Genomic DNA, 22,294 nt, shown 5'->3' on the forward strand with positions numbered 1-22,294 from the left:
AATGAAGCCTGGTGAAGACAACTCAGAAATATGGTATTTAGAAACATAGGAGTGCCCGCTTGACTTTAAAGAAAGACAACAGGATACATTGCATCCTGAGGGATGTGTTCCTCACTCCGAGAATGAACACGTGTCTGACAGAATGTATGCATTCCTGAGGGGAAAGAAAACCATGCTTCCCCAAACTTAAGCTACCTCTTCTTATCTCGAGGATAAGGATGTTTTGTGGCAGGGTGTATCCTTATCTGCAAACTCAGACAGTAACACCAGGTGTGATTCCAGCAAAGACAAAGCACCTAACTATCTTTACCTAACTTTGAAGCCAGATCCCCCTGCCTTTACCCTATAAATACTCCAACAGCCCAAGGAGCTGTATTTTCTGTTTCTCTACCTCTCTCCCTCCCTCCCTCCCTCCTTCCCTCCCTCCCTCCCTTCCTCCCTCCATCCCTCTCTCCCTCCCTCTCTCTCTCTCTCTCTCTCTCCTCCTGTGAGACCAACCACCCACACTCTGCTAGAGTGTACCCCTACCCTTCTGTGTGTTTGTCTGCTTTTCGTCTGTTTGTCTGCTTGCCTGCTTGCTTGCTTGTTTATTTAATAAAGCTCCGCCAAGTTTTCTTATCATGGTGATTTGTCCAGAAATTCTCATTCTGAGATCAAAGTCAAGGACCCTAAGTGAAGAGTTCCTATTTGTAAAGGGGACCATCACTAAACCTCACCTCTATCTGGTGACAAGTGGGTGCAGGCCCAAGGCTCACTCTGACTTGTGGAGTGATTTCAAGGTTGCACAATGGAAGGAGGCTCAGGGAGAAATCAGTTGTCTTCTCAGAAATAGGGAGAAGAGGACAACCAGACCCACTTGGTCTGGGGCTTCTTCTAGAACAAGCTCCAGAAGACAAGCTTTGGAGCCTTACCCATTCAGGAAATGTCTGTCTTCAACCATCAATTAGCAAAATAGGAGCACCTTCTTCTTGGAGAAGGATCAGGGGGGAATACAGAGACACCATAAACCCAGGCTGACCCCATGAGGAAACATAACACTCCCCTGCCCCCCCCCACTTTCCCCCTACCTCCACCCCCCTCTTCTATTCCAAGCTGCTGGCTTCCAAGAAGCAAGGCAAAATAGGAGGGAATCTCTGACTCTCTAATCCATCCTCTCCCTCCCTCCTTCCCCATCCTCCTTTCCCTTCCCTTCCCTCTCCTTTTCCCTCTTTCTCTTCCCCCTCTTCCTCCCCCTCCTCTTCCTCCTCCCCCTCTCCCTCTTTTGGGGATGACTCAGGAATCCTAGCTCCATTCATTCGAGATCACCTGCATCTCACTCCATTCCCTCTGGCTCCCCCTGCTGTTGGCTCTTGAGGCAAATCATCAAAACCTAAGTCTAACCTTTAAAAATAGAAAAAGAGAATTTGCCCAGCCCAAATGAAGGCTAGAAAGCTAAAGTGTATAAAGAAAAAGAAAAACAGCCACCACCACATTGCTTTGGTAGATGTGATTTTCCTAAAGGAATGTTTAAACATTCGGTTTATGGGTGGACAACATTTACCAGCGGGGCCATCCTGAGTTATTTGGGAGGAGGAGAGTGCGCAGCCATGCTGCGGGCTGCCCCGGTTGGATTCTGGGTGAGTCCCTAGCAGCATGAATTCCAGCTTTGAGGACCCATGTGTGAAGTTGAGGGCCCAGATACAGAGCTGAGCATGCGCGTGGCCTTGGCTGGTGCTACCAGAGGGTGAGCTGTTCTGAGACTGGTCTGTTCTGTCACCTCCAGAATCCAGACAATACACCCCTCTCTTTCAGCTAAGCCCACTTCCCTTCAACCCAAGCTTACCAGAGACTTCTTATAGAGACATCTTCCCTGACACCCCGAGATCCTCTCAGACCCCCACAATCTTTCCTTTGTGACATTTATCACATTCATTTCCATTTTCTTGTATTCTGTGATGAATAATATCCTTAGTCTCTCTACTGGGTTAATTATGGTAGTAATTGTGTCACACCCTCATCATAAACCAAATGTTTATGTTGGAGTTCTGTGTGTGTGTGTGTGTGTGTGTGTGTGTGTGTGTGTGTGTGTGTGTGTGCCAGTACTGGTGTGGGAACTCAGGACCTGAGTGCTATATCTTAGTTTTTTGGTTTTGTTTTTTTTCAAGGTTGCTACTTATACCACATCTCCACTTCCAGCCTTTTGGTGGTCAATTATAGGTAAGAATCTCCCAGGCTTTCCTTCCCTGGGCTGGCTTTGGCCTGCAATCCTGAAATCTCAGCCTCTGGATTAGCTAGGATTACAGGCGTGAGCTACCAGTGTCCAGCCATTTGTTGAAGTGTTGGATTCCAAGACCTCAGTGTAAGAACCAAACTAAAGCCGTTTTGTGACAGCTTCTAACAGTTAACTTGTGTCAATCCCTAATTCTTGTTCTGAGTTAATGTTGCAAAGGTTGCAAAAATGAGTTAAACAATAACATCTTTTCCTTTATTTTTCACAGTTCTGTGCAAATCATTTCATACTAGTTTTTGAACATAAAAATAGCTTGTTTTTTTAAAAATTCTAAGACATGATAAACTTCCCTTACACATTTTTATAGTTGTATAATATGAATGCTATTGAGTTAGTTCACTTGGTTAGTCTTTTTCTTATTGTGTTGACATTGATTTTTTTAAAAAGAAATTTAAACAATGCTGCAGTGAATTTTTTTTTCTGGTCCTGAGCTTGAACTCTGGGCCTGGATGCTGCCCTTCAGCTCTTTTGCTCAAAGCTAGCACTCTGCCACTTGAACCACAGCACCATCTGGCTGTTTCTGTGATTAATTGGAGACTAGAGGCTCATGGACTTTCCTGCCTGGGCTGGCTTTGAACCTTGATCTTCAGATCTCAGCCTCCTGAGTAGCTAGGATTATAGGCATGAGCTACCAACATCTGGCTAATACAGTGAATGTTTTTGTGCACCATTTTTTACAGTTTGAATCATTTCTTTTGAGGTGATTTTCAGAGAGGGTATGTCTAAGCTAAAGAATATTGCCAATTTTACAGCCTGGATGTCATAACCCAATGATTTCATTCCCAGGAGTCAAGCTTTGAATCGTCCAGTGCTAGTAAGGGGCACCAGGGTTATGGCGCCTTGTTTTTCTTAGAAACAGCTGAAAGCTCTTAATAGAACCCAAAGGAAGACACTGAGGACACCTCTAGACAGCATTTTCTAGACTGCAGTTGTCTGTGTGCCCTGAGTCCACCATGCTCTTCCAGAACTTTCCAGGGTCATCCTGTGACTCTGGAGATGTGAATTTGGAAGCGATGTCTGTGGGCTCCTTCTCTTAGACTCTTCAGGGCACGATGGAGCCTTCCTAGGGTTGTTCTTCATCTCCCCCATTCTTGGTTTCTCAGTTTACCCCTTTGGATCTTTCCAGAAACTGTCTTGGGCAGTTCTGAAATAAACTCCACCTAATGACCACAAAAGCAAAAACACTTAGAAACCATCATTTCCCAGAAAGACTTTTTCCTCCCTTCGGTCTTGACAGACTCACTACCTTGGCCCACTTAATTGGACAGTTTCCATGATTCTAGGGTTTTCCATAAGAGAAGACAAAAAAAAAAATCAAGACAGCCAGAGCCTGGAGCATGTGGTCCAACTACCTTTGCCCATCAACTCTCTGTCACTTCTAACAGTCAGAACAAAATGAGCTATGGGGAAAGCCTGGTGAAGAAACAGAAGACTTAAGCAACAACGGAGTGGGTAGGGTTGGTGTGGGTCTCCATCTCCCCAGGATCTGGCACAGAGCCTGGCCCTTTAGGAGGGCGTAGGTAGCATGTACCCAACTGTTTTCCTCAGGTTCTATGTCCCAGAATTCCAGATGTTTACCTTCCTGGGGTATTTGTATGGGGCAGTTGTCTTTTTCACATGCTCCTGGAGTTCCCTTGTCAGCGCCTCTGGTTCGTGTGAGCTATAGGCAGGAGTAAGGACTATAAACGCCTTCACCACCTGCAGAGAGAAAAGCCCAGAAAGACTCAAACCTTTGGTAGCCATGCATTGATTTTCCTTTTAGCTAGCTCAGTGAGTAAGTGTTCACATTTACCAGTCTGTCATGAACATCTACCAGGTTCTTGGGTCTAATCGATGAAGTGGACAACATTAGTTTTTCTCTTGTCTGTCCAGGACCAACAACTGGAAACATTAGCCTCTCTCTCTTTCTCCCTCTCTCTGTCTCTCTCTTTCTCTCTGTATATGAGGTGTGTGTTTGTGTGTGTGTGTGTGTGTGCGTGCGCACACACGCACACGCGTACATGCCAGTTGTGGGGCTTGAGCTCTGGGCTTGAGTGCTGACCCCGAGCCTTTGTGCTCAAGGCTAGTACTCTACCACTTAAGCCACATCTCCACTTTTGGCTTCTTTCGATAATTAATTGGACACAAGAATCTTGCAGACTTTCCTGCTTGGGGTTGATTTGAATTATGATCCTCATATCTTAGCCTTCTGAGTAGCTAGGATTATGGCTGTGAGCCACTGGTACCTGGCAAAACATTGGCTTTTTAATGGAATGATTTAAGAGCCTGACCTATTTCCCACTCTATTCCCTATACCTGCTCTGTCACTTTTTTTTTGGTGGGGGAGGAAGTCAAAGTTGTTTGTCTTAACAAGTAAGCACATTGGAGAAAGGAGATTCACACACTCCACTGACCATTTCCTTCTGTTTTTTCCAGATTGGGTGTGGGTTCAGAGAGACAAGATTGAGGACAACACCGCCACTTCTGAGGGCAGCTGGGTCTTTCAAAGTAATGTTTGCAGTTAGCAAGCATCGAGTGGCTTTCTTCTGTCCTAGGCATCCTAGGGACATTCTGCACCTTTTTCTGCCTATGCTCCTTTTGCAGGCTGCCCCTGCCTTGGAAGAAGAGTCCTAGACTCATTTTCAACAGAAGATACCTTCTGATAGATATCAAAAGTCAGCATGGAGGTACAAACCTACAATCCCAGCTTCTGAGGTGGGAAAAGGAGGATCACTGTTTGAGGCCAATTTGGACAAAGTTAGCAAGACTTGTATTTCAAAGGCAAGCCAGGGGTTGATTTGTTATTCAAGTTCCATAGGAGGTGGAAGAAGGAGAATCTTGTTTTGAGGCTAGTGAGTAGGAGACCCTATCTGAAAAAGCCAACTCAAGTTGAAAGGATTGGGGACATGGTTCAAGTGATAGAGCACTTATGGGTCTAGTAATCTAGTAATCTGAGTTCAACCCCCAGTAGCACCAACACACAAGGGGCTTGTTTGGTTGTTGGTTCATACTGACAGTAAAACTTGCCCACAAGATCTTGTTCAGATGTAGTTCACTGTCCTTGTATACTTTTCAGAAGTGAGAGGGTCACTATCTCATTGTGAGTTTGTGTTCACACGAGGGTCACTATCTCATTGTGAGTTTGTGTTCACACGAATCTAGTTTTCAGGAAGCTATTTCTTGACTGTGAAAATCCCTAGATGTTTATTGAGTACTCATTATGTGACAGGCTGTCTGCTTTAAGCAGAGAGCAGGTGGTCATGGCTCCAACTCTGGTTAATTCAGTTGCACTTCCCCTGGTGTGATTTCTCTAACACACAGATGAGCATCATACCACTTTGTTCTATCATAGTTCACTCAATTTTTACCAGAGTAAAACCTCCTCAGCAAGAGGCTGCTGGATAAGAGTTTAGTGCCCATTGCTGTACCCTCATAATCTGGTCTGATTCAGCAGCTCTGACTTCAAGTCTACCAACCTACAATGTAGGCTGATACAGCTAAGAACAGCCCAGGGACCAGATTCTGAGAATCTATGCATACAAAATGTATGTGGCCCTAACTTCCACAAGATAACAACTTCATGTTTTTGGATTATGTTGTATGTACAGCCAGAGAAAAATGTAGAGGTCTCTCTAGAAGTAGAACTTCCTCTTGTGTGTCCTCCACTGAAATATCTTCTATAAAAACTCGACGTGTTACATTTGGTCCCTTTTTTCCCAGGCATTTCCAGGTCATTTCATAAGGGGGCGGGTAGATTTACATAGTTGGCAATTCCCTTAGATTAACTATCCCTCCTCAGTTAGAACCATGAGTGACCATGACTAGTGAGCTCCTTATATCTCCCCTGCAAGTTAGCAAGGACTTAGACTGGACAGAATGTATGGCAGAGCATCTGCATCTGCATCTGTATCTTTATCTGCATCCATGTCTGTATCTACATCTGTATCTGTACATTTATATCTGCATCTTTGTCTGTATCTGCATCTGCTTCTGTGTCTATATCTGTATCTGTGTCTGTCACTGAGATCTCCTACCCATTGGGCAGCTTCCTGAGGATCATTTAAAGTTTGTTATTTGTCCATTACGTGCCTCTAGAGAACATTCATACCTTGCAAGGCAGGCGAATAGAGTGTAACGAAAAGAAATGTGTGTTCATTGTGGCAGTCCAACTTGGTAGCACTGGAGAAGAGGGAGACATACGGGGATTCTGGAGCTTCCTATTGGATCTGGTGGTTGCTAATAGGCATAGCCCTGGGCTGGACTGGTTACCTCTCCCCGGATGGGGTCTGGGCTGCTGACCACAGCACACTCCAGGACAGCTGGGTGCTCGGCAAGGGCACTCTCTACCTCGACGGGCCCGATCCGGTAGCTGGAAAAGAAAACCAGATTCTTTCAGGTGTCTTTCTTCCCCCTCTCCTGTCCTCCTGAGAACTTCAAAGGGAAGAAGAGCTCGAGGTCTTGACCTGGAGGAGTTGATCACATCGTCACTCCTCCCCAAGAACCAAAAGTAGCCATCCTTGTCCATGAAGGCTCGGTCCCCCGTGATGTAAAAGTCTCCTTGTTCTGACGCAGCTGTCTTCTCAGGATTGTCCTGAAAGACACAGAAAGCCTGAGAAGGAACAGCTGGGAACAGCTGTGGGCTGGTCACTGTCTAGGGAGTGTCATACAGGAGGCTGGAGAAGCCTCTACACGATGTCTTCTCTGTCTTCCCGGCTGAACAGGCAGCCACAGTCTTGTACGTTTGTGCTTAATTAGAAAGGAAATGACAGAATGAATCAGGGTGGCCACCCACGCCCATCCTTAGAAGGGCTCCTAGGAAGGAAGGCTGAATGGGAAAGTGGGGTCATGTGGGGGGCATTGGCTCTGGATAAAAAGAAGGCACTGACCTCAGAAGGTAGAAATTGAGGGGTACTGAAAGGCCCATTGGTGTCAGGCGAGGAATAGAGGAAAAATGAAAACAAAACAAAACACAAAACAAAAACACAACCCAAAGGTCAAACTGTGAGGCTAAACAATTTAAAGATGGGAAAAGAGCGAGAGAAGGGGTGACATTGTCCAAAAAGAAATGTATCGATTACCTGACTTTACATAACGGTAACTATTCTGTACCTTTCTAATAACAATGAAAGATAAATAAATTTAAAGGTGCCCCTATCCAGATGACTGCCAAGCCCATGCATGGGAAAGTGGGTATTTATGTTCCATTTACATGAAGTTGTTTTTGGAAGAAAGCAATCAACAGATAGTGGGAAAATTTGATCAATTTGTTTGGGGGGGGGTCTGTGGTAGTAGAGTTGGCTACCAGGGGGTACAGAGATCTCTTGGGGGGGTGATAGCAATGTTCTCTCTTTTAATGGTGGTGTATACATTTGTCAAAAATTGCTGACCTATGCATTTAGCAGGGGTGTGATTTAGTGGGGGAAATCGTCTTTCCATTAAAAAAATACATTCAGAGGAACAAACAAAAGTAAAAAGAAAAGGTAAGCTCTTAGTGCCTGGTAGTATATCTAACACAAAATCTGTAAGCTATGTACCCAGAAAACAGACATGCCACTCTTAGAATATTAACAAATATAAAAATAAATGGAAAAAGAGGATGACTAAGAAGGTTGATTCTGTCTGAGTTGATTTATAGATGCAGTAGAGCTCCAATTGAAATGTGAAAACAAAAAGTTCTTGTGGAACTGGCCACATCGATTCCAAAAATGTATATGAACAAGAAACAAAAGACTAAGAACATGGATAACTGGAAAGAATGGGAAACTTGGGGGAGGCACCTGCTCTATCAAGCACAAAAAGTCTGTCTTTCTGATCTGTGTACAAAGAATGCTGCAGTCCACATCCATGCATTTGTTTGATAGTTCACTTCTCTAAGAGAAGACATGAAATCTTACATTGGCTATAAAGTTGGCATGGGTAGATTAATTTAATTGGCAGGTGAGGTTTCAGCTGTTTTGGAAATGCCCCGATGTGAATGTGAAACATGCCTACTTATTGTCAGGGGAGGGGGGGTGTGGGGAACAACACGAGTTTATCACATCTCCTGACCAATCATCTTCCACAGATGGCTCTATTAACTTTCCTACATCCCATAATCTTCACACAGTGATCTGATATTTTTCTCTTGATACTGGTGTTCTTGTCCAGCAAATAACTTCACAAATTACTTTAGTACCGGCTAGTTGGAATAATCAGACCCCCAAGGAGGTCTGATGCAAGTTCCAGGAGTTATGCTATATACCTAGAATTATGTCAATTATTGCTTATCTTATTAGAAGGAAATACATTTATTTATTTATGTTTGGTGCTGGTCATGGGGCTTGAACTCAGGGCCTGGGCCTTGCTTTTAAGCTTTTTTTGTTCAAGGCTAGCACTCTACCACTTGAGCCACAGTTCCACTTGCAGCTTTTTGGTGGTTAATTGGAGATAAGAGTCTCATGGGCTTTCCTGCTTTAGCTGGCTTTGAACAGGAATTCTGAGATCTCAGTCTTCTGAGTAGTTAGGATTCTAGCACGAGCCACCAGCACCTGGCTAAATAAACTAAAAATTTTAACAGTATTCTTGCTTAGTGTGATTTCTGTGTTGTTGATGGTGGTGGTGGTGGGGTTCTCATAGGTTTTGTTACAGTGTTTGTGAATTTAAATAAAATAAAACAAAAGATTAGTTCTCTGCTAAAATACACCATTCCAAATCCAAATGGGCTGGTTTTTTATCTGCTATTTCCCATAGTGTGGCAGACGATAGCTTAGAACACATATGATGCAGAATTTCTACAAATCAGCGTTTCTTACTTGAGGAGTAAACCTGCATCACCTTAAATTCTGGTTTAATGAGACAGAGGTAGGATGAAAGCATTAGTAACGGTTGCTAATCATTGACCAATAATAGCACCTTACCAATAATAGCACCAACCAACCTCATGCAGCCACTGCAAAGGCTACTCACATAGACTTTGCATGCCAAGACTTGGTATGTAAGAAGGCCTGTGAAAGCAGCCACGCTCTGCCACTTACCACATAGCGATTGAAGAAACAGAATGGCCGGGTGGGTTTGATGCGCACAGCAACATTCCCCTCTTCTCCAGGAGGCAGGACATTGCCCTGATCGTCCACAATCTGATGAACAGATCACAGGATGACATTGGAGCCACTAGCCATGCTGTGCTCACTCACAGTGGTACCGACAACGATACCCACCGCCTCCTACCTGCACATCATAAGGTGGAAATGCTTTCCCCATGGATCCGGTCTTGATCATCATGCCTTTTTGGTTGGCACAGATTACAACCTGGAGAAAAACAAGTACCAATTAGGAGAAGCCTCTTCCTTGTAGCTGCTTTCCTGGTCCACTCCTTTCCCTCACTTGCTATTGGATGCTTTCTTCTCTTTACTCCCCTTTCTTCCTTTCTAATGGCTTTCTTCTTTTCTTTCTTCATCATTCTCTTCTTTTTCTTTTCTTTTTTATTCTTTATTTTATTTTTTTATTCTCTTCTTTTTCTACTTCCCCTTGTTCTCCTTCCCTCCCTCCCTCCCTCCCTCCCTCCCTCTCTTCCTCCCTCCCTCCCTTCCTCTCTCTTCCTTCCTTCCTTCCTTCCTTCCTTCCTTCCTTCCTTCCTTCCTTCCTTCCTTCCTTCCTCCTCCTTCTTTACCTTGCTTCTTCTCTGCTTCCTACAGTCAGTAAACATTTGTGAGCACACTAATGGAGACATACATAGTCAGCAGAACATATCACTAAGCCAAAAGACGCAGTTGATCCCCACATCTCTACTCAGATAGCTATAAGGGACACTGCTTAAGATTTGGGGTTCTACTAGGAATAGATCTGTGTTGTTCTGGTAGAGGAAAACAGCCTCTTTAGCCAAGAGAGCTGCTTTGCTAGTCATAATGTGATTGTGAAATTACTGAACTACTTTGTGTGTGTGTGGTGGTGGTGGTGGGGGGGTCATAGGGCTTCAACTTCAGGGCTGGGCACTGTCCCAGAGTTCTGTGCTCAAGGCTAGCACTCTACCATGTGAGCCACAGCATCCCTCCTGGTTTTCTGGTAGTTAATTAGAGATAAGACTCTCATGAACTTTCCTACCCAGGCTGGCCTTGAACCATGATCCTCAGATCTCAGGATTACAGGTGTGAGCCTGGTGCCTGGCTGCTAAACTACTTTTAAGTCAAAAGGAAGAAAGACTGGTGGAGTTTCATGATCAGCATTTCCCCTTTGGGGCAGGGAGATCCTTCACAGGTGTCAGGGACTGGGAAGTCTGAAAGGCCAGAGGCGCCAGCAGGGGATAGGGTAGGGTGGTCAATGACTCTCTCTGCAGGGCGGAGGGCTCAGGTGTAGTGTCCCTGGACACAGCACTCACAGTTTCTGACTGCCCATAGCCTTCATGCAGCTCCAGGCCGGTCTGGCTCTTCCACCGTTCCCTCACATCAGGGTTGAGGGCCTCTCCTCCCGTCACACAGTGCCTCAGGCTGGGGAACTCATACCTTTCTCAGGTGAGAAGACAAGAGCACCTGAGATAGGGCCCCAACCCTACTCACTCTGCACTGCTGCTGCCTGGGTCCAGACCCTCCAGACAGCAGCAGAGAATGCACTTCCTGCTTCCCAGTCTGCCCTGGGCTCCTCCTCCTCTGACTTCGCAGGTACGATCCTTAGGGGCAGACCAGAGGGTTTGTTAAAAATAACCAGTCCTGTCTGAATTTGAAATAAAATTGAACCTCATGTAGTAGGTTTTGGCCTGACCTGGTAAGTTCCAGGTCAGTTGATCCAAATAATTTATCTGGAAACTGACTGATTGATTATACATTTGTGGAGATCGTGATCGGATTGAAAAAGAAGATGATTAAAAAATTTGAGACAATTTGATTAGCCCTCTAAGAATTTCCATATAAGATGATGTTAAGTGAAATGAGCCCCAAGATAGGGACACAAGTAGTTTTTTTTTCTTTCTTGCTATTGTTTTTAATGTATTTAAAATGCACTATGTGATTTTTTTTTTTTTTTTGTTTCTCTTGTATGTTCTTTTCCAAAGGTATAACCCGTGTTTTCACTGTATTTGATTCTGGTGCCCTGTATCTTGTATATACATTTTTTCTAATTTGGGGAGGGGAAGGGAAATAACAAAATGCTGAACTAAGGATACAGGTTGACCCATTGTAACAATGACATATACAAGACACTATGTTGCAAACTTTACAACTTGGGGGGGGGGGGAAGGGAGGAGTAAGGGAGGTGGGAAGGGAAGAAGGTAGGGGAAAAACAAAGGAGGAGGTAACAATGCTCCATAGGAAATGCACTCACTACCTTACTCATGTAGCTGTAACTCCTCTGTACAGTATTTTTACAATAAAAAAATCATATAAAAGAATTTCCAGTTCTAACAAATTGTCCAACAAAATTCCTAAAGATATTAAATAAGCAAAACTGTGTTGTCTCTACAAGCTATTCAAATTATTTTGTTGAACTTTGGGGGTGACAAATTATTCAAGGTGTAAAAGAAAAAAAAATCAGTGAGTGCAAATTTACTTTTAATCATTTTTTTCTGTACCTTGGGATCAAATTGGTTGGACTGAGTTACTGTATGGACAAGTACCATTGAACGAATTATTCAGAGATGGTTACAGGAAGGGGGATGAATGGAATTTCTTCCTACAGAGTAATTTAATCCCTTGAGTCATGTAAGAAGTCCCTCTTTTAAAAAAGGCACTCCATGGTCAAAGACAGCTTAGAAAAGATGAGGCGTATGAGGACAACTTCCCTATGCTTTGGGAAAGGACAGAAAAGGGCCTAGTTTAGGGTCCATAGACTCCTGAGCCATGTTGACAATCATTCCAGGACCTGCGCAGCTAGCAGAAGACTTTGGCTCATAGAGATAAGTCATCCAATGTGACATCACCTTCTCATTCATCCCCAAAGGCAAGCACACAGAGATTGGCTGGCTCAGGTTAGTCTGAGGTAGGAGATGGCACATCTGTTGTGGCAGGCTTGTTAGTCCTACGGGTGATGAATTCCCTTTTGTAACTGGCTAGCTGCAATCCCATGGTTTCTCATTTCACAATTTCATAGATGCAATCGTCACATTTTTGTGGGGCTAGCCCAGGGGTGTGTGGCAGGGAGAAAGCCCACTTCAGTGTTGACACTGCAGATGGCCTTAAGTCAAATCTATGCAATGAAAGTGAAGTGTGAATTCTTAGGGGCCTGAAAACCATCTTTGATGGTACAAGTATATGTACGTTTTTTGTGCATGTGTAGGAGACACCAGACAGACAGACATAAAGACGGAGAGAGCTGGGCAGAGAAAGAAACGCATAAGAATACAGAGACAAACCAGGTGCCAATGGCTCATGCCTGTAATCCTAGCTACTCAAGAGGCTGAGATCTGAAGATCATGGTTTAACACCAACTCAGGCAGGAAAGTCCGTGAGATTCTTATGCCAATTAATCACCAAAAGAAGCCAGTAGTGGAGATACAGCTTAAGTGGTAGAGCACTAGCCTTGAGCAAAAGAAGCTCAGGGACAGAGCTTAGGCCCTGAGTTCAAGCCCCAGGACTGGTGTGTGTACACCCATGTGCATGTATGTATGCATGCTCATGCGAGCCCGCACACACAGACAAAAGCAGAGAGGCAGAGAGATCAAGTTGTAGTTAGAGAGTGGGTCTGCATGTGGGATCCCAGAGCACACATTCACACACATGGGCCCTCAAAGCACAAAATGGATGAGTGGTACCTGGTCAGGTCCTCCTGCACCAGCAGCCGGAAGAGGGTAGGGACACAGCAGAGTGAGGTTATTGGGAACCTGGAGAGAGTCTACAGACAACAAAAGAAATTTAGTTAGAGTCTTTGGGATGGGATTTCATGGAAATAATGTGAACTGAGTCCATTTTCAAAGGAGGGAAGTGGAAGACAATGCATGGATGGTATTCAGCCTCCAAGATGGGGTCCAGTGATCTCCATCTCCTGGTACATTAGTGCCCTTATGGGGGTCCACTGCCTCACTGCACCATGGTTAGTTCCTGTTTCATAGTGTGGGGGTGAAGGTGATGCTCTCATTTGTGAGATTAGGTTAGATGGAGATGATGACTCTTGACTTTTCTCCCTCTCTTGCTCTACTCACTCTGGGAGGAGGCAAGTGGCCATATTGTGAGGACACTCAAGCCGTCCTCTTGATGAGTGTACCCATGAAGGACTGGAACTCTGGCCAAAAGTTGATGAACAATTGACTGTGAAAGCTGCACCTCAGATTTGAGGCAGGAACTAGATTATGGGAAGCTCTGGTGCCTTTTGGGTTGGTATAAGTATGGAGGGAGCTAAGGATTACCAATCCATGCCTTTTCTCCTGCAGCCTTGGAGCCTCTGCACCATTCATCTCATTCACACCCAACCTGGGAGAGGCGTTTTAGTCTCTTACATTCAGGATAAGTTTGGTATCCACTCGAGGAAGCTCATGAACAAAAACACAAGATCCATTGGACCAGGCAGAGAAGAAAGTCCAGGCTGCCTTCACCCAACCAGTGTCAGTTGTGTTCCAGAAGATCGATGATTCAGTCAAGGCTACCCAGTGCCTGCCCCCAAAAATGAGAGAAAAGAACACCTCTAACTTTAAGAAGGATCATATTGTCGGTGCCCCTTACCTTCAACTCTGACCACATGGAGTACTCCCTTAATACCTGTCTAAATGACACAAGACCTATCAACTCAACTACTCTCCAAGGCATTTATTGATTATAGGTTTAAAGCTTTTGTTGTTGTTGGCCCTGGGGCTTGAACTTGGGGCCTTTAGCTTTTTCACTCAAGGGAAATAGAGAGAGAGCCAGAGAGTTATTGTGTCATGGGTTCTATTTCTGTTTGGGAAGATTTCTTTTTCCCCCTAAAGTTCAAGAGATAACGGCAGCGCTGGTTGTAGGACAATGACAATAGTAATGAAAAGATACTGGATGATGCACTTAAGAATGGTTTACATAGAGGAGGAACAGAGAAATGGAGAGAGGGAAGGTGGGTGAATGGTCACTGTAATCAAGGTCCACGTGTGAAACTGGAAGCAGGCAACTAAACAGTGTAGGTAGGGTTGGAAAAGATGGGGGTGGGGAGAGGGAGGATGATGGGAGGGGTGACATTTGATCAGGATGCATTGCACTCATTAATTGATATGTAGACTTGAAACCATTTTGTGTAATTATTCAAAGGTAATAAAAAGTAAATAAAATTTATAGTAACAATAACAATGTATAAATGGTTACACATAGTGCTTAGCTTTGTGAGATTGGTTTTTGTCACTCAGCATGATTCTAGAATATCTATCTATCTATCATCTATCTATCTATCTATCCCATAAGTTCATTCCTTCTCAGACATGGGGCTTGAACTTGGGGCCTGGGTGCTGTGCTGTCCCTGATTTTTTTCAGTCAAGGCTAGTGCTCTACCATTTTGAGACACAGCTCCATTTCCAGTTTTCTAGTGGTCAATTGGAGAGAACAGTCTCATAGACTTTCCTGTCCTGTCTAGCTTTGAACTGTGATCCTCAGATCTCAGCCTCCTGAATAGCTAGGATTATAGGCATGTGAGCCACTAGTGCCCGGGTAGTTTATTCCTTCTTTACTGCTCTACTCCAGGTTTGTCTCTCTCCTAGACAAGTGTCCCCAGTACCTTCCACTGGCCACAAAACCCAGCCCATAGCTGCTGTGGGAATGCTCCACCATCTTGGGGTTCCCTGTAGTTCCACTAGTGAAGTATATGGACAGGGGATCTTGGCTCTTGGTCCTTACACAGTTGTGCTCTGAAGATGCCTTTCTGGAAAATGCAGAAACAAAACAAAACAAAAGCAACAACTAAGCTGGTAACAACTCTTAGTAGCAAAACCAGTGAATACTACCAGTAGTATTTTTTTTTTCTTTTGTTGGTCATGGGGCTTGAACTCTGGGCCTCAGCACTGTCCCTCAGCTCTTCAGCTCAAGGAGAGCACTCTACCACTTAAGCTACAGGGCCACTTCTGGTTTGCTGGTGGTTCATTGGAGATAAGAGTTTCACAGCCTTTCCTGCTTGAGCTGGCTTTGAACTGCAATCCTCAGACCTCAGACTCCTGAGTAGCTAGGATGACAGGCGTGAACCACCGGCGCCTGGCCAACCAGTAGTATTTTAGCAACAAAGTTCCTAGAATTTCAACACATGCCTAAGATGCCATTGGGAAGAGTTCCTACTATGTATTAAATGCCTTCTATAGGTTATCTCACATAGCCTGGTTAATAGCCATAATAACAAGCTGGGTGCCGGTGACTCATGCCTATAATTCTTAGCTACTCAGGTGGCTGAGATCTGAGGATTGTGGTTTTAAGCCAGCTTAGACAGGAAAGTCTGTGAGATTCATCTCTCCGGTGAACTATTCAGAAAAAGGCAGAAGTGGAGTTGTGGCTCACATGGTAGAGCACTATCCTTGAACAAAAGAAGCTCAAGGCCAGGGCCCAGGCCCAGAGTTCAAGCCCCAGGACTGACAACAAAACAAAACATATAACAAATGCCATCATTATAGAGACCAGTGGGGCACCCAGAAGAGAGTGACACATCCCATCTTGAATGAATGAGTGACTGTGAGCATGGAGGAGTCTTGGGGACCCCAGGCCAGCCTAGCTCCCACAGTGAGTATTACTCTCCTATTACCATTTTCCCCCATGAGCAACCCAAAATGCATTGCATAGCTTGTTCCCTAAAGGGGAGAAGGCCCTGACTTCCTTCTTGTTATGATTGTCCTGGAGAACTTCAACTCACTGCAGGAGTTCCCTGAAGTTCATCCAGCCTGGATGACTGTTGTCCGACACCAGTAGCTTGGTTTGGAGGGAGGGGCAGTCATGGCAGATGGCATCAACCTGTGGAACCAGGGCATCACTGGTGATGATGGACTTGGCCCTGGATGCCTGCAGTCGGTACTTGAGGTCCTTCTCTGTCAGCTGGGAGATACCTGGGATCATGATGATGCCTGAGGTGAATGCAGAGAGGGCAGACATCGGATCTGAGCGTGAGCTGGAGAGAGCTGGACGGCTGGGTCTGAAAGACGCATTGCTCATGAAATTGAGAACATACATGGGAAGAATGTACACACATTAGGCTCTGTTTCATTTCATCCTAACGCCCTGGGGTCTAGTTCTGTCTGTTACATCACTGATGGGCCCCTGAGGTACAACCGACCTTGTAAGTTCTGGGCACAAGGGATGAAGCGAAAATGGCATCCAGGATTCACTTCGTTTGGTCCTCTGAACCTCATGGAAATCGCAAAGCTCCCTAACTAGGAACTCCAGCCCCGACTCACTGACCTGCCCGCATACAAGCCACGGTGACCAGCCACCACTCCGGAAGCCGTGGCAGTACCACCATCATTCTGTCCCCAGACTGTAGGCCGCACGCGCTCTCCAGGACATTGGCTGCCTTCCTGGATTGTTTGCCCAGCTCTTCAAAGCTCCACTTGATCTCCTTTCCCGTGCCACCTACCCACCAGAAAGCTGGGTTCGAGGGACGGTGCCCAGCCTAGACAGATGGGGAGGCAGAAAAGAAATAGAAACCACTTGTGGAGGATTTTTTGCTTGCTGATTTTTAAAATACTGTTTTTCACAATAGTTAATATGCTGGTGTAAATTCATAGTGTTTGAAAATGAGATTGATAAAGAAAGCTGTTCATTAAGAAGATTTGAGTCATGCCTTGACTCTTCACCTGACTTGCCTAAGCGACTAGTAATTTCATTAGTTTCCTGCATATCCTCCTTCAGGTCCCTTAAACAAACGTAAGTCTATTTTACATGTCACTGTTTGTATGTTGTTTGTCTAATCCAGCAGCTCATGTAGCCACAAAGTTAAAACAATGACATAAAATGGTTTTTGGCTGGGTTGCTGGTAGCTCACGCCTGTCATCCTAGATACTCAGGAGGCTGAGATCTGAGGATCACAGTTCAAAGCCAGCCCTGGCAGACAAGTCTGTGAGACTCTTACCTCCCAACTAACCACCAAAAAGCTGGAAGCGGGACTGTGGCTCAAGTGGTAGAGCTCCAAACTTGAGCAAAACAGCTAAGGGCCAGCACTGAGGCCCTGAGTTCAAGCCCTAGTATTGGCATACACAGCTCTTAGAGAAATGACGGGGGGCCATTCGGTTACTTACTGATTAAGTTCTGAGTTAGGCCACATCCATATAACTTATAAATGGGGTCACAATCAAATCATAACTGCTTGAAAATAAGGCTTTGCAAAGGCTCCATTGTGTTCCCTCTGTGGCCACCAGCTTCAGTGGGAAGGAATGAGGGGGTACTGTTTCCCAAGGCTGTGGGGTATCTGGGAACTGGGCACTGGAACCAAAGATGTTAACATGTCACCAACCTCTTTGTACTTACTGAGATCCTACCAGTTATGCTAATTAAACCCTTTCTAGGTTACTATAGCCTCTGAGTAGTTTCCAGAGTTCTAAAAACAGCAGCAGCAGCAACAACAAAATTAACAAAACTACTCATAACTTTTACGGGGTTGTTGCTGTCATTGTTGCTTTTACGAAGCAGAAAAAAAGGGTGATAATCTTTAACCCATCATTTTTTGCTGATGAGGAGAAGCTTTCTGAAAAATGTTCCTTAGGCCTACTGTGGTGGTTCATGCCTGTAATTCCATCACTTGGGAGGCTTAGTCTACACAGGGAGACTCCAAGGCTCAGCTCAGTGGAACATCTTGCTGGCACTAACTTTTCTTTTGGAGCTGGTCTAGTACATATGAGTCCTTGGCTTCCATTCTTACTGCTGCAAAACAAAAGAAAAAAAAAAGAAAAAGAAAAAGAAAAAAGAAAATAAAAGGTCCCCTTGTATGGCAAAAAGAACTTAGGTTTTGTGAATAGTTGAAGAATGAAGCATCCTGACTCTACATCTACACACTTCCACCCATCTCTCACAGTTCCACATGGCAGACAGATGTTGGATCACCCAGCATCTGAGATCTAGGACACTTGGGACCAATGTACATTGTCAAGGCTGCTTTAAGACTTCTTCCTCCTCACATAAACTTCATTGGCTTTGTAGGTTATTACTGTAGCTACTGGCAATAGTAGACAACTTTTTAAACAACTTTATCATCAGGTTGACATAATTAAGTGCATTTGAAATAGGACTTCGCATTCCCTTATTATTAACAAAAGAGGACTATCATGTCACATGGATACAACACACATGTGTATGCACGCACACACACAGAAGGCATAGTTAAAGGAGGGAAAAAAACCACACAGAGACATAGAAAAATCAGACTTAGTTTGTTCAGTGCCAACCTGTTTATCCACTGTGACCTGTGAAGCTTTGCTCGGGGCTCTGCTCCCTCCTTGTTTAGAAGTAAAATACATGAGCACCACTAAAGTAGTGCAGACAGGATAGCAGCAAAAAACAATTTTTTTCCCCTGCATTTAAGGGGATGGGTTGAGAGGGAATGAAGAGAGGGCTTCATATTTTGTGGTGAGGTTGGGGCTTAGGATAAGAGACACCTCACAATCCCGCAAGATATGCATGCCACCTAGCACTAGATCCTAGCCACGCCTCCACCAGTCTTTAATGCTAACATGCAAAGTTCCCCGGTAAAAATGCTCAAATGTTGTCTTTTTTTTTCTGATATCAGTCATAGGGCTTCAACTCAGGGCCTACGTGTGCAGTCCCTGAGTTTTTTTTCTCTCTCTCAAGCTAGCACTCTACTACACAAACCACAGCTCCACTTTCAATTTATTGGTGGTTAATTGGAAATAAGAGTCTCACGAACTTTACTGCCCAGGCTGGCTTCAAACTGTGATCCTCAGATCTCAAGCCTTCTGAGTGGCCAGGATTTACAGGTGTGAGCCACCAGCACCCAGCCAAATAAGTTGTCTATAGTCTCCAGTCTCTCTGTGACGCCCAAGTAGGCTGGTTCAACTTTACCTTTTCCAGCTGACTCCACACATCCAGCACATCATGTGCGAAGTTGAAGTACTCAGGCACAGGCTGCCTCCCAAGGTTGATGGCCTCCCAGGTGGCCGTAATCTCAGGGGCAAGTGGAGGTGGGGGCTGCCCATGAACCCCACAGACACCCCAGGCACTCCTCAGTGCCCGCAGGGCCAGGCCTTTCAACCACAGCTTCATGGTGTTCACTGCCTGTTCCCTGTCACCAAACAGAGAAGAGAGGCCGCTGTCCTGAAGGCTGGGTTTTGGGGGATTGGGAAGAACCCCCAAGGTGGCTGGAGTCCCTATGGACTCAGCTCTGCCTGGTGGCACCTGAGGTCCAGCTCTCCCAACTCTCCCTGCCAAGGTACCCATCCTTGAAATATAATCCCTCCAGCATCACTAATTTTCTTGTTACATTTTAAAGAATTAAAAAATACATTTCAGGGGTCGGAAGCAGGACATAGATGGTAGAATGCCAGCCAGTGAATAAAAGTGTCAGTTATGAGTTTGAGTCCTGTTCTCAGTCAAAACAAAACAAAAACAAAGAAAAGAAAAGAAAAAGAATTGAATATGATTGCTATAAGGCAGGGGTTGTGGGAGAAACTGGAAGGGAGGAAAGGAGAGAATAATGAGAAATGAATATGGTACAAATATCTATCTATCTATCTATCTATCTATCTATCTATCTATCTATCTATCTGTCATCTACCTACCATAATGAAACCTGCTAAAATGATTAAAAAGTAGGAGGAGAAAAGTCAGGTTAAAGAAAGAGTAATATAGAAAGAGTGAATGTAGCCAAAGTATATTATATGCATATGTATAAATATCATGGTGAAACCCATAAGTTACGCTATAACTTTTTTTTTAAAGGAAAGGGGGTTGAATTTGAAGGGGAACAAGGCAATGATGTGGGATTGAGTGCACCTGCTGCAGGGGGCAGGCCTGTCTCATGCCATTGTCACAGGCATACAATAAATCTCAGTGAAGAAAATCCATGTCAGTTGACAGTAGACTTAGTTATGTAAGCATTTTCAGTAGACTGGATTATTTTTTTCTGAGAATCTTGTCATTTCAATTTGATTTTATGATCTTATGTGAGTAGAAGGCATGTTAATCATTTCAAGAAAAGTAAAGTAAAATACTTATTTGAATCTTTAACTAACCCATGGGAATTGTCTATATTTCTGGGAGTGGAGAGGTATGCCATTTTGGCACTTGTAGTGATGTGTCGTGATAGGATCAGGGTAATTAAATATCTGCCACCTCCAACACATCACTTGTGTCTGTTCGCAACACTCAAAATTCTGTCTGCTAAATGATTTTGATCAATTCTGAACTGTCCTGGTGAAACAGGGATGAAGTCCTTGGGTATCCCTGACCTGTGCAATCAAAATGTGAGCTATATATGCAGCTTAGAATTTTCTCACATCTTCATGCAGAAAAGAAAAAACAAACAAGAAGCAATGACTGACTTTAATGATAACAACACATCTTATTTAACCAGTATGCAAATAGCACTATCATTTCAACATGGATTCCATAGGGAAAGAAATGATTGAAGAGACAACTGGGCACTGTTTTTTTTTTTTTTGTTGTTGTTTTGCACTAAGTCCTTGAAACAAGATGAGACTTTTAGGATCCTGTGTCAAGTTGGACCTATTGCTGATTTGGTATCTTGCTGCTCAGAGTTGTGACCTAGGGACGGGAAGCAGAATTTGTGCAGAACATGAGACGCTTTACATGATCCTACATGTCCATCAAGTTCAAGAGTAGTGATCTAAGAGCTGCCGCTAAGTAAAGCTCCCTTGGCCAAACAGTAACAATAACAACAATAATAAATGCGATGGTGATAATAAAGTCTTGCCACAAGAAACAACCCAAAACATCATAACTCCTGTCTTTCTGAAGGGTTACTGGGTAACAACATGTGGAAAGCACTGTAGCAACATGATTTCATTAAAGCTATATGACTTCTCCATGTCGTCAATGCTATTTTCTCCAGTTTGCTAATAGACGCAGGAAGGCCTATGGCAGGGGGAAGTCGCTTCTGTGTTTCATCTCCCAGGCATGTCTAGGCCCTGGCTGTGGCTGTGATCTCCCTCCCCCAATTCCTCTCTCTCCTCCTCATCGCCCACAAACTCTGCTCGAGCCTTTTCCTTGCCCTCCCACGCCTGGATCTCTTGACATCCATTAACTAGATTCCCCAGCATTTTTTCTCTTTGTCTCCCAGGACCATTTCATACCCTCCTAATCAGCGGCACCTGCCACTGAAAGATTTTACCCCCCCTCCCCCTTCCCCTTACCTTGTTCTTAAAGCCAGGAAATGTAAAAAGGCATCTGTCTTCTGCTTCAGCACAAGAGTTGTCTGGGTTTCCTCAGGACACTGAGGAGGGGAAGCTGTTGATTCCAGCTCTCAGAGGGAACTTTGGCCCCAATCACTGCCAAAACAGATCATTGCCAGAGACCATCGTAATCTTTCCACTGGTCAGGGAACTCTTGCATAAGCAAGAGTGCCTGCCTGCCAAGATATCCTTCCTCCTTCTTTTCTTCTCTCTTCTTTTTTTCTTCTTTCCTTTTTCCTTCTTCTTTGTCTTCCTTCCTTCCTTCCTTCCTTCCTTCCTTCCTTTATTTTTCTTTTCTCTCTTTTTCTTTCTTCTTTCCTTCCTTCCTTCCTTCCTTCCTTCCTTCCTTCCTTCCTTCCTTCCTTCCTTCCTTCCTTCCTTCATCTCTCTCTTCCTTTCTCTTTCTTTCTTTCTTTCTTCCTTCTTCCTTCCTTCTTTCCTTTATTTTTCTTTTCTCTTTTTCTTTCTTCTTTCCTTTCTTTCTCCCTTCTCCCTTCTCCTTCCTTCCTTCCTTCCTCTCTCTCTTTCTCTTTCTTTCTTTCTTTCTTTCTTTCTTTCTTCCTACCCTCCTTCCTTCTTTCCTTTATTTTCTTTTCTCTCTTTTTCTTTCTTCTTTCCTTTCTTTCTCCCTTCTCCTTCCTTCCTTCCTTCCTTCCTTCATCTCTCTCTTCCTTTCTCTTTCTTTCTTTCTTTTTTCTTCTTCCTTCCTTCTTTCTTTTATTTTTCTTTTCTCTCTTTTTCTTTCTTCTTTCCTTTCTTTCTCCCTTCTCCCTTCTCCCTCCTTCCTTCCTTCC

The 22,294-nt window shown here is 44.3% G+C and overlaps 1 protein-coding gene across 1 annotated transcript; it reads right to left on the reverse strand.

The window, feature by feature from the left end:
• Nucleotides 1–1,689: 1,689 nt before the first annotated feature.
• On the reverse strand, nt 1,690–21,691 carry LOC138825578 (acyl-coenzyme A synthetase ACSM5, mitochondrial-like). Its single transcript, XM_070020227.1, has 14 exons — nt 21,462–21,691; nt 19,153–19,372; nt 16,540–16,750; nt 15,998–16,205; nt 14,882–15,025; nt 13,647–13,800; nt 12,966–13,045; nt 10,602–10,725; nt 9,455–9,535; nt 9,262–9,363; nt 6,712–6,839; nt 6,518–6,617; nt 3,848–3,967; nt 1,690–3,429 (listed from the first exon to the last, which is right to left on the reverse strand). The coding sequence occupies exons 2-14, from the start codon at nt 19,351–19,353 to the stop codon at nt 3,346–3,348; spliced, it is 1,737 nt and encodes a 578-aa protein (XP_069876328.1). The 5' UTR covers nt 19,354–19,372; nt 21,462–21,691; the 3' UTR covers nt 1,690–3,345.
• Nucleotides 21,692–22,294: the final 603 nt, after the last annotated feature.

The sequence above is a fragment of the Dipodomys merriami genome, unplaced genomic scaffold, assembly GCF_024711535.1.
Source record: "Dipodomys merriami isolate MVZ:Mamm:240054 unplaced genomic scaffold, mDipMer1.0.p SCAF_138, whole genome shotgun sequence".
In the NCBI taxonomy this organism is placed as follows: domain Eukaryota; kingdom Metazoa; phylum Chordata; class Mammalia; order Rodentia; family Heteromyidae; genus Dipodomys; species Dipodomys merriami.

Coding starts and splice junctions, on each gene's coding strand:
- LOC138825578 (XM_070020227.1), bottom strand. CDS start 19,353: ATGAAGCTGTGGTTGAAAGGCCTGGCCCTGCGGGCACTGAGGAGTGCC. Junction 16,751..19,152: donor TGTGGAGTCAGCTGGAAAAG/GTAAAGTTGAAC, acceptor CCATCTGTCTAG/GCTGGGCACCGTCCCTCGAA. Junction 13,801..14,881: donor GGTTTTGTGGCCAGTGGAAG/GTACTGGGGACA, acceptor TTTTGGGGGCAG/GCACTGGGTAGCCTTGACTG.